The sequence below is a fragment of the Suricata suricatta genome, chromosome 17 (genome assembly GCF_006229205.1).
Source record: "Suricata suricatta isolate VVHF042 chromosome 17, meerkat_22Aug2017_6uvM2_HiC, whole genome shotgun sequence".
In the NCBI taxonomy this organism is placed as follows: domain Eukaryota; kingdom Metazoa; phylum Chordata; class Mammalia; order Carnivora; family Herpestidae; genus Suricata; species Suricata suricatta.
In genome coordinates, this window is record NC_043716.1 from 22,591,694 (window position 1) to 22,603,777 (window position 12,084).

At 45.2% G+C, this 12,084-nt stretch overlaps 1 protein-coding gene and 1 pseudogene across 11 annotated transcripts in view; one reads left to right on the forward strand and one right to left on the reverse strand.

Moving 5' to 3' along the window:
- SYNRG (synergin gamma) overlaps positions 1 to 12,084 on the forward strand; it is a 96,398-nt gene that overhangs the window by 66,535 nt on the left and 17,779 nt on the right. For all 11 annotated transcript variants that reach the window (XM_029929354.1, XM_029929356.1, XM_029929358.1 and 8 more), the window contains 4 exons: positions 1,561 to 1,724; positions 2,524 to 2,577; positions 3,287 to 3,383; positions 5,413 to 5,561. In XM_029929354.1, coding sequence (XP_029785214.1) covers positions 1,561 to 1,724; positions 2,524 to 2,577; positions 3,287 to 3,383; positions 5,413 to 5,561 — 464 coding nt within the window. The remainder of the gene's footprint in view (positions 1 to 1,560; positions 1,725 to 2,523; positions 2,578 to 3,286; positions 3,384 to 5,412; positions 5,562 to 12,084) is intronic.
- On the reverse strand, positions 10,814 to 11,303 carry LOC115283058 (annotated as a pseudogene).

Consider the following 12,084-nt stretch of genomic DNA (forward strand, 5'->3'; position numbering starts at 1 on the left):
GGCTAAAAACAAGCACAGCACACAGTCTGTTCATTAGCTTCTTGGCTAGAGGGGCGCTGCGGTGAAGGAGCCAGAGATGGATTTGACGCACTTGTGGACGAGTCAGCCCTGCTCTGATTCCTTGGCTGTGGGTTGTGATTTTTAATCCAGGGGCTGCACTGTGGTAGCTCTGGATGTGGATCCAGTCTGCAGACTTTTTTTTTTTAAGTTTATTTATTTATTTTGAAAGAGAGGGCATGAGTAGAGATGGGGCAGAAAGAGAGGGAGACAGAGAATCCCAAGCAGGCTCTGCACTGTCAGCACAGAGCCTGATGTGGGGCTTGAACTCATGAAACTGTGAGATCACAGCCTGAACTAAAACCAAGAGTCAGATGCTTAAATGACTGAGCCACCCAGGTGCCCCTGCAGACTTGTTTTGACTAATCCACACTGAAGGTTTTTTTAACGTGTTGCCAGCCGATAAGAATCATGAGATTTCACAGTCTGGATTTCTAGCTTTTCTTGAAAAGTTATAATATCTGGCAATATGAGGCCTATATCGTCCCTTCTGACAACCAGGTGGAGCTGAATGGCACTGCCCTCTCTAACAGATGTGGTGTGCTGTCCCCCTCGTCACCGTCTCCATCATCTATTCTCTGGCTGACCCACTTCAGTCATGCACTTGACCTGTCTGCTCTCAGAAGGCGTTTGGGTTTGCCCCTTCTGCTTTCAGCCTGTCCTGACAGAAGGCATCCGTGATTCCTGTTGGATTGAGAGTACGTAGGAGCTCAGTGCAAATCCGAGGCTAATGATTGGAAAGGCAACGCGACTCTTACGCACTGATATTTAAAAAGATACTTTGTGCTCCAGACTCCGGTGGTTTTGCACTTAGAATTATGGAAGAATTGTGCTAGATCAGAGAAGAGTAATGGAGAAAATGAAAGGCAGGGATACCAAGCAGAAGTGAACAATTTGGAAGGATTCAACACAGGGCCTACCTCATTTTATTGTGCCTCCTGAGTACTGGGTTTTTTACAGTTTGAAAATTTGTCACAGCCTGAGGTCAGGCAGGTCTGTCGGTGCCATTGTTGCAACAGTGCTCACTTCCTATCTCCCTGCTACATTTTGGCAATTCTCATAACATCTCGAACTTTCGTATTATTACATCGTTATAGTGATCTGTGATCAGTGATTAGAACTCACTGAAAGCTCAGATGATGGCCAGGATTTTTTATCAATGAAGTATTTTTTTTAATCTACTGCACATTGATTTTTTTGGGCATGCTAATTATTGCCCACTTAATAGACTACAGCGTAGGGTAAGTATAACTTTTATCTGTACTGGGAAACCCAAAAATTCACTTGACTCACTTTATTGCAATACTCCCCTTATTGAGGTGGTTGGGAGCCAAACCCGCAACATCACCGAGCTGTGCCTGGATGGCGCGTCAGAGAAGAATGGACATGAATTGTGTTTCTGAATGTCTCATGACACCTAAAGAGAGGGCCATGTTAGCAAGGAAAAGCCGCGGCTTGAAGTAAGCTGAGTAATCAGAACCTTTGTGCCGTCCACTTCTCCAGGGTCCCACAAAAGGAGTTTGAGCCTTGGTGATAAAGAAATAAGCCGTTCTTCTCCCTCCCCGGCTTTGGAGCAGCCTTTCAGGGACCGTTCCAACACTCTGAGCGAGAAGCCGGCTCTGCCTGTCATCCGTGACAAGTACAAAGATCTGACCGGCGAGGTGGAGGTGAGCAGGGGCGTTTTCTACCGGGGAGGGGGGCGGCAGGGAAAAGACCAGCTGAGCACTGAGGGCCTCGGGAAAAACTGCTTTCAACTTCCATATGGAGAAGCGAGGGGCAGAAAGTCACAAGGCCCCAGACACAAAATATTCCATTAAAGTGAGAGAATGGCAGCATTAGCCCTGGATGAGAATACTGCTCAGGTGGGGCATCTGGTGAAAGGAGTCAGCCACCCTGACATAGAGATTGTTCTGGAGACTTCATGAGGAGGTGTGTTAGGGGGAGTTTTCTTGGAGCACTTAGACTTCCTCACTTTAGACTTGGTGAACGTTGAAACACCAGACAGGTGATGGGGACAGTGTCCTGGATTTGCTGTGCCCCGTGCTGATTTCCTCCTACAGCCCACGCTCCTGACTCCCCTTGCGGCCGCCTTGTCATTCATACGTGCTCACGCACACATGGCGGCGTCCCCGGGGAGAGGGAAGCCGGTGGTTTAGTGTCAGCGCTTGTCGTGAACACCTGTGTGGGAAGTGCCTGTGGAGACGCTTACCGTATCACTGGAACCAGTGAGGCAACATTTACAGAGGGAAGCTGCTACAAAACATCCCCTCAGACTGGCAAATCATGTGCTCAGAAGGTATACTCAGTCATTGTGAAGAGTCATCGGGGGTTTCAAAAGATAAACCATGCTTGAAGTACAGTGGCTGTAATAAAAAGTAAAGCCTTCCGATGCTCTTTGCATTGACAGAAATCACGGAGGACTTCAGTGCTCTCTGTTTAACCCAGTTCTTTTTATGAATGTCACAGGAGAATGAGAGATACGCATATGAATGGCAGAGGTGCCTGGGGAGCGCCCTCGATGTGAGTATGTCCCTTTTGCGGTGCTTTCTCGTGTGTGGGTGCTGCCTTGTGCCACTTTGCCCTCTCCTTGGTGCCTTGGAATGGACAGAGGAAAACTTGAGGAGAGCACGTCCTCCATGGCCTTGTGCAAAGGGAGCTGAATGAAAAGCCATACACCTTGAGTGAGGCTTCTTCCACATGTATGATAGCAAACACTGGCTCATTTGTCACTTGTGCCCTCACCTGTCACTGTGTTTGAGAAGTAACAAAATGAGAGGCACCTGGGTGGCTTAGTTGGTTGAGCATCTGACTCGTGATTTCAGCTCAGGTTGTGATCCCAGGGTCATGGGGTTGAGCCCTGTGCTTGCTCAAGGTTCTCTCCCACTCTCTCCCTCGCCCCTTCCCTGCTCACATGCACATGTGCACATTTTCTCTCTGTCTCTCTAAAACATAAAACAGAAAATAACAAAGGGGTATCATTAATGCTGCCTAAATTAAAATAGTATTTAAACTAAATAACCTCTGTCTTTTCCAAAGAAATGGAAGATGGTTTCTTCAAGGTTAAAATTAAATTCTCACATTTATTTCAGCACGGTTATATACATATATCAGTCAGTCATGCTTTTTCACACCTCCTGGCTTCCCTGTTGGGTTCTCTGCTGACAGTAAGTGATTTGCAATGACTTTCTTTTCTCAATTATATAAGATGATGTGATTTCATTTCTTGTAGGTCATTAAGAAGGCAAATGATACCTTAAATGGAATCAGTAGTAGTTCTGTTTGCACAGAAGTAATTCAGTCAGCCCAAGGCATGGAATATTTATTAGGTATGTTCTTTTATGTTTTACTTCTTCAAAATCCTGACACTTGACAGTATTTTCAGTTTTCCCTTACATTAAGTATTTTAATCTAGATCATTCAAGTTACATATGATTTCACTAAGTAGCATCTCCATTTGTGGGTGAGATGCTTAAATCACAGACAGAAACCACACTCTTTGACTTAAGGCATCTGTGGCAAAGTTTTTTAGTCCTTAGGATACACACAATGAGCAGCAATGTATAATTGCATCTGTGTTCCTGGCTTATCCAAGAATCTGAACTAGAATGAAAACATTGGGTCTCCAGTTACCACCTTCCCATGCTCTGCCGATTCTCCCTCACCACCCCTGCATGACATCACCGACTCCTTACCGCCCTGACCTCCTTCAGCTGTTAAATGTCCCAGTCCAACTGGAAACTCCAGTCTCTGTCCACTCCAGGGTTCCTTTCGTCCTGCAGTTCCCGCTGGGCCCGTGACCAGAGCCACGTGCTCTGGACCCTAGTCTTTGTCACATCTCTGCTCAGGTGTCACCTTCTGATGAGGTCTTCCCTGGCCTGCCTTTCTCAAAACTGTGACCTCTCACCCCACCCTCATCCTTCCTGTCTCTTTCTCTGCTTGATTTCTCTTTTGCCCTGTCACCTTAATATCTTCTGTATTTTACCTGTTCTTATTTGTTATCCACAACCCTCTCCTGGAAGGAACCTCTACGAAGGGAGTGATTTGGTCTCTTTTGCTCCCTGGGAGTATCTCTAGTGTGTATCGGAGCGCCAGGCACGTAGTAGGCCCGCACCAGTACTGCTGGGTGAGTGGGCGGCGGAGGGACGAGGTGTCTCCTGCGCATCTACCGCCTCGCTCTTGTTCCTCCTTCCTGCCCAGCCAGACACAGCTCTGCTGCGGGGACACACCGTGTGGTGGGGCGCCTGTCTGTCCTTGTACACACCGCCTAGTGTCTGTGAGAGCTTGTCGTAGAAGTCCCCTCACTTGGCGTGGGATGGGCGGTGACTGCTTTCCCCAGAGGACTGAGGAGAGAAGAGGAGACACCGTAGGGGGCTGTGTATGAGCTGACAGAGTGCTGCTCTGAAGACGACTCCTCCAGTCCTCTCTTCGAGAGGCTCAGGGAAAGGTTGGGGATGTGTCCGGTGACTGTCCTTAGAATGTGAACATACTTGGCACCTGTCCTCCTTGCTGGAAGAACTCAGCCACAATTCAGAGGCCATAGGAAAAGGGCTGTCCTGTGTTCTGTTATAAAAGGTGCATGAAGCCACAGAGTTTGTAAATCATGGGCTATTTGGAGAAGTGAGTCACTTCTTAATTTGTGATATTGACATTCAGAGTCTTTTAAGCTTTTGATATTCCCATTTTCAGCCAGTTTGATGAGATTTCCCAAACTTAAACAAATAGACTTATAAAGAAGCCAGAAAAAAAAAAGAGCTAATATTGCATAGTGCCTAATGTTCTACAGGCACTGTTCTAAGCCTTTTACAGTATGAACCCATTTAATTCTCTTTAGTGAGATGCTTTTTTTATCCTCATTGCACAGATGAAGAAAGTGAGGCTCAGAGAAGTTATGTGACTTGCCCAGGGTTACACAGCTAGTAAGTGGCAGAGCTGGAATTTTTTTTTTTTTTTTTTTTTTTTTTTTTTGAGAGACAGAGAGAGAGACAGCATGAGCAGGGGAGGGTCAGAGAGAGGGAGACACAGAATATGAAGCAAGCTTCAGGCTCTGAGCTAGTCAGCACAGAGCCGGATGCGGGGCTTAAACCCACGAACCGTGAGATGATGACCTGGGCCGAAGCTGGACGCTCAACCGACTGAGCCCCCCTGGCGCCCCCAGAGCTGGCATCGGAAGCCAGGTAGTGTAGCTACAGCCCGTGCTCTCCCCGCAGCACTGGAGGTGGAGTGGCCCCATGAGTAGTAGTTCACTTCTGCCCAGAAACAATCCACATTTCCAGCTCTGATAGCACGCAGGAGTGCTGCCTAGTGCCGCCCACCTCTCTCACTGCCTGTGCCCGGCCCCGCTGTCTCCCCCTGTAGGTGTTGTTGAGGTGTACAGAGTGACCAAGCGTGTGGAGCTGGGGATAAAAGCCACTGCGGTGTGCAGTGAGAAACTCCAGCAGCTGCTGAAGGACATCGATAAAGTGTGGAATAACCTCATTGGCTTCATGTCCCTGGCCACGCTCACGGTAAGTCCAGCAGGGGTTCAGCACTTGCTTTTCTTTCCAGAAACCTCAGTGGTAAAGCAAAGTGTATGTTCAGCGGTGGCCCTGACTGAAGGGTGCTGGTGAGGTGCCTGCTGGATCGCGGTGTGTTAAAGGAAGGAGGTAGTTGTGTGGGCCGCTGAGTAGCGCCCGCTCGGCTTCCGGAGAGCACCGGGGCCTGTGGGGCCTCCGTAAAACAGGACTGCGGGAGGGCATTCACCCTGTCAGCATCCTTCTTCTTTTTTCTTCTCCTGGAGATTATTTATTTAGTAATCTCTACACCCAGCGTGGGGCTCAGACTCACAACCCCAAGGTTGAGAATTGCATACTGTTTTCGCCTGAGCTGGCCAGGCTCCCCGTCTGCATCCTTAAGTAAGTCACATGCATATATGCATGCTTTGCAGAGCATCGATGTGAGTTCCTCTGTTCACACTTATAGTTCCTTATGACCCCACATGTGTCTCTTAGAAACTGGGTGACTCGTATTGCTGTCCTGTGGTTCATTTAGCCTTTTCCCTTTTTTGGTCTGTGGATTATTTCCATTTCTTCCTGTTCTGAATGGTTCTACTCTGAATATCATTAGACAAATGACTGTGTGTGTCTTCAGGAATATAGTTCCTTCAAGACGTAAGAAGTCAGAATGTGTGTTTGCACGTGGACGAGCGTGCGTTGGTATGTAACTGTTCCTTTTACTGCACGGCTTTCCAGAGAGCTCGGGCTAGTTGGCAGTGCACCGGCAACATGCAAGGGTGCCTTTCTTTACAGTGTGCTCTAGCTTTTTTTATCCACTTTTTCATTTAGTGAGTGTATATTGAGTCCCTGAAGGTGTTTTTATAGGTCTTTCATTTTGTAAACGCTGTGCAGTATTCCAAGTGACAGTTTACTTTCTGTTTCCTTTATGTGTAAATAGATTATGTGTCTTGACCATTTGACCATATGTTCAGTGAGATACGGTCACTGACCTTACGTGTTTCGTATTTGTATGGATGTACACACACACATGCGTATATGAGAAAGCTCATATCAGTCATTTTCATCATCTGTTCCCTTTGTTTTCCATTTCATAGGGTAAAACTACTTTATTTTTATATATTCATACTGTTCAGTTTGTCTCTCTGATAATACACTTTATTTCACAAAAGTCAGAAATTTATCTTCTTCCCACAGCTGGAAGAAATATGCTGTTTCATTTTCTTTCTTTTTTTCCTTTACATATAACTAGGTGGCCCGTCTGAGCAGGACTGTGGCCACGCGGTAGGACGCGGTGGCTCTGAGCTGTGCCCGCAGCCAGGCGGGCTGTGTCCCAGCCCACGTCTCCGACAGCACGCCCTCTCACCGGTGTTCCTTGTTTCTTGTTTGCAGTATTAAGTTCTTGAAGAGTTTCAATCATATCCAGATTCTCTGTTTTGTGCCCTTGGACTATTTTCAGTTTCTATAGTGTGGGTCATTATTTGTTAAAAAAAAAAAATACAGCTCTGGCCAGTACAATAAGAAATATAAATATTTGAAGATAAGAGATAAGACTATGTTTGGCGATATGAAATATTTATAGAAATCTGAATTCAATTGGTTGAATTTATTGAGCTTAGCAAAAATCATAGCATTCTTACATGTTAATAATACCTAGAAAGTATAATCAAAATGGGAACCTTATTTTGTTAATGCATTAAATTACCCCAGTCCTGACCACTGCTGACCTCACAGCTGGAGTTGCTGGTTCATTTTGTTAGCCCCTATTGTAATCATTCTGCACGCCCTTCTAGCCCGTTCTTTCTGAAATACAAGTCTGGTCATGTCATTCAAATCCCATTTAAAATCTCGCAGTGGGCTCTCCATAGTCTGCAGGGTCAAGTTTTGGCTCCTTAGCTCAGTGTATGAGGCCTTTTCTATCCCCTGGACTGCCTTCCCCTCCCAGTCTGTGTGAGACTGCTTTTCCCTCTGCACTCTGCGTCAGGTCCCCCAGAAGTCATTCCGAGAGCCCTTCTGTCTGGATTTGACCCTCTTCGTGTGTGTCCACAGCACGATTCTCTCGGTCCTCACACTGTGCGTGTTGGTAAGCATGTGTTTGCTTCTTGCCTGCTGGGTTGTCTGCTCCCTAAAAGCCAGACTGTGTCCTTTATTTCTCAGTGTTCTGACACAGTGTTTGGTGGGACTCTGTACTTTTTGTTTTATCCCTCTTGACCCTTCCAATTATTTCATACTTTTATACCTCATAGTGTTAATAGCTGGTTTAAATTTTTTAAATAAATGGATAAGAAAAATTAAATCGGGAAAAAAAAAGGAGGAGAGATAAGATAAAGTGCTTTTAAAGTGCTTACGTTTGCTAGTGGTGAGCAGTAGTTAGTCAACTTTACCCTTTCTAGGAACTAATGTAAGGAAGACATAGTGAGTCCCATGATTCACTGTGTTCATAACATAAAAATAAACCCACTACTCAGGAGACGCATAATTATTCCTGGTACTGATACCAAAAAAATTTCTTTTGCAGTCTCTTGTAAAGTGGAAACTAATGTAACCTATGTTATCCACAACATCTTTTCAGATGAAGCAGTAGGTTTCACTGAGTTGTTTTTTATGAAATCTCTCAGAATAGACCAAATGGCATAGCTCCAAGTACAAATTAGAGTCATTCTAAGTGTGGGAAAATAGACTAAACAGGAAACCAGGAAATAGCACAGCAGTGTGTTCTAACGGTGGGCTCACATCTTTGCTCCGTAAAGAAAACATACAAATCCATAGGAAATACACCAACATACCATTAAAAGCTGAGCAGGACCATGAAGTGATTCATACAAGTGGAGGCACCACTAATCAGTAAACATTAATTCAAATTGAAGCAAGATTTCATTTTTTACCTAATAATAAACCCAGTTTTTGTTTGGCTTATTTATTGGAATCCTAATAGTGTCGATGTAGTAAAATGGGGACTATTTATTAGGAAACATAAATTGGTACTGCCCTCTGTAAAGGGTATTTAGCAAAATAGTTCCCCATCTCTGAAGTCCTTGAATGAGTAAAAGGACTCACATTCTAAGTAGTTGACTCAGCAGTTCCACTTGTAGGAAAACTTTCTAAGGCAGCAGTTCTAACACAAGCTCACAAAAAGAAGCAAGTTAAATACAAAAGTTGTTCTTTGTAAAAGTGAAAACTCAAGAGGGTCAATCAAGTAAATTGTGTGAAGCATCATATTAGGATGTTGTGCAGCCATTTTTTAAAGGAGCACATAGTTTGAAATAACAGAATCGTTATTACGGGGCTGGGAGAGAATGTGCTGGAATGGCAGCAGGGCTGTGCTTGGATGATGAAACTATGAGTTGTTTTTTTTTTAATTTTTTTAATGTTTATTTTATTATTTTGAGATAAAGAGACAGAGCATGAGCAGGGGAGGGGCAGAGAGCAAGAGTGAGACAAAGAATCTGAAGCAGGCTCCAGTCTCTGAGCTGTTAGAACAGACCCTGATGCGGGGCTCAAACCCACAAACTGTGAGATCATGACCTGAGCTGAAGTCGCACACTTAACCAACTGAGCCACCTAGGCACCCCTGAAACCATGAGTTATTTAATATTTCTAAGCTCAGCTACAAATAAAGTGGGTTGACTAAGGACATATTCAAGGGTGGCTTTGGGAGAGAGGAGGATGTGTTACTAGTTGTTCGGTGTGTTGTTACCTTTGCTTCATCAGAGCCTCTGTGCCCAGTCTCACAGAGGTCTTACCTCAGAACTCATTCGTGACATGTTTTTATAGCAATGAGATGTCTAAGACCAAGCATTGGCAATCTAGAGGTCAGCTTGAAGCACCTGGGTGGCCTCAGTCAGTTAAGCATCCGACTTCGGCTCAGGTCATGATCTCACAGTTTGTGGGTTCAAGCCCTGCATCAGGCTCTGTGCTGACAGCTCAGAGCCTGGAGCCTGCTTCTGTTTCTGTGTCTCCCTCTCTCTCTGACCCTCCCCCTTTCATGCTCTGTGTGTCTCTCTCTCAAAATAAACAAACATTAAAAAAAATATATAGAGGTCAGCATGTGTCTGGTTCTCTCCTGCTTCCGAACTTTGTGCTGATATGAACCAGATGAAGCCTGAGTATCTTCGCCATCATTAGCTAACTTGTACTGAGTTCTTACCATGGGCTAGCCCCTATTCTTAACTCTTTATGTATATACAATTTACTTAATACAGAAGTGTTAAAAGTAGATACTATTATTCTCCCCCCTTATACAGATCAGGAAAACTGAGGCACCAAGATAAGAGACCTGGATTCAGTGTAAAAAGTCAGAAGTCTGCTTTTCACCCACTGTACTCTGTTGCGCCCTTGAAATGGGCAAGCTGGGTGGGTAAAACCAGAGATGAGCAAAAGCCTTTCTGGGGAAAGAGGTTGTTACTTAGCATCAAAATCAGTGAGGTGAAACAGTGGACACCTCACTGGGCAGCAACTTGATAGAAAGAGTCAAGTTCTTTTCTGTACATGTTTCCCCTGTTTATAGACCAGGAGAGAAAGCAGATTAAGATTAGCCTCCCCTTTTCCATTTAGATCTTAAGATTCTTTGTCCTCCTTCCTTCTTTCCCTCCCTTCACTTTTAATTTTTTTCATTGTAATTAATGCCTTGAAAACTAGATTTCTACACAGACCCTCAAATCAGCCACCCATCTCTTCCCTTCTAGAGCTGGTAGAAAAAAATGGCCATATAGCAAAGTATCTTTCTTTGCCATGAGTTCTTTGAAGAATGATCACAAAAGACCAAGTGCACTAACCAAGCTCATTATGTATTAATCCCTTTCAGTTTGGGGCAAAGGATAATTGCGGAGAATCCCAGCTTGGGTTGCTTGCTATGTTGTGTTTCCTTCTTGAGGAAGGACCCACTGTCGCTGGGTGAGGCAGTGTCATCCTTGTACATTTTCCTGGACGTCCAAGCTCCCACAGGCCACTGCCGCTCATTAGAAAGGCTTACCTTCTAGATGCTGCCCTTCCAGGCCTTCCTGCCTTCCTTCCTGTAGGAAAATGCAAAACTCTCAGTTCTACCATTCAGTAAGTTTTGTTACTTAAATCATTCAGTGGGCTTTGACAAATGCACACCCCAGATAAGAGCCAATAATAACCAATGTCCCATAAAAGATAGGGGATATCCTGTCATTCAGGTTTTCTTATGCGCCATCTTTGTCATCATTCCACTGTGAGGTAATCCCTGTTCTGATTTTTTATACCAAGGGTTAGTTTTGTTCAGCCCTTTATTTATTTGTTTTTTTATGGTGGAAAAAAAAGTATATTTAGATTTAGCCAGCTGGACGCATTTAGATGATCCCAATCTTGTTGGCAGCATCCAAAGCATCGTAGTCAGGAGCCAGTCGAACATATGCTTTCTTTTCTCCATCGGGCCTGATCAGTGTCATAGAGCTTCTTCACAGCCTGTTTGACCTGGTGCTTGTTGGCCTTGACATCCACAATGAACACAATAGTGTTGTTGTCTTCTATTTTCCTCATGGCTGACTCGGTTGTCAGTGGGAACTTGATGGCACAGTGGTCAAGCTTGCTTCTCCTGGGGGCACTCCTTGGAGGATGTCTGGGCTGCCTTCGGAGACGCAGTGTCTTGGGCCGTCGGAATGTAGGTGATGTGCGGATTTTCTTTTTTTTATGACTATGGATGCCTTTCAGTACTGCTTTCTTGGCCCTCAACGCCTTTGCTTTGGCTTCGGCTTTGGGAGGGGCAGGGGCTTCCTTCTTTGCCTTTGGCGCCATCTTCGTGAAAGGGCTGTTCAGCCCTTTAAAGAAACCATAGCGGGGTGCCTGGCTGGCTCAGTCAGTAGAACATGTGACCGATCTTGGGGTTGTAAGTTTGAGCCCCACATTGGGTGTAGAGGTTACTTAAAGATAAATCTTAAAAACACACACACACACACACACACACACACACACACTAGAATTTCCTTTTGTGATTTTAGAGAAAGCCTGCCAGGTCTGGTTGCCCATCTAACCTGGAAGTGTTGCCCTGCTCACTTACGGTGATTTTAATTCCTCAGTGTGTCAGTGTTGTACTCAAGATTTCTTTATCGCCCCCAGAAACCAGAGACCGCCAGGGAGGCCGAAGCACACATGCAAAAGCAAAGGGCTTTATTACGAATTTAGGCTCGCTGGGGCCTAAACTTGGGCTCACAGACTTTACAGGCGTGGTGGATCCGTGCTGAGAGCGAGCGAGCCCCGAACAAAGGCGGGGCAGGACTTTTATGAGTTTGGGAAGGGGGAGTTACAGGAGATTGTGACATAGGTAGAGACCCAATCATAATGGTACAACAGTATTGGCAGCAGCTCTAACCATCCACACTGTTCAGAGTGTTCGTTACTTTTGGCGGGACCCAATTACAATATTTAGGGTATCTTTGAAATTAACCAATTACAGAGCGAGTTCAGGGTCTTGTTTGGTGACCATAGGGTTAACTTTAACACTAGGTAACAGGGGCTTATCTAAAGTTCCCATTTGCAGGCCTCACCCTTAGGAATGTGGGGTGAGGTAGCTGGCCTT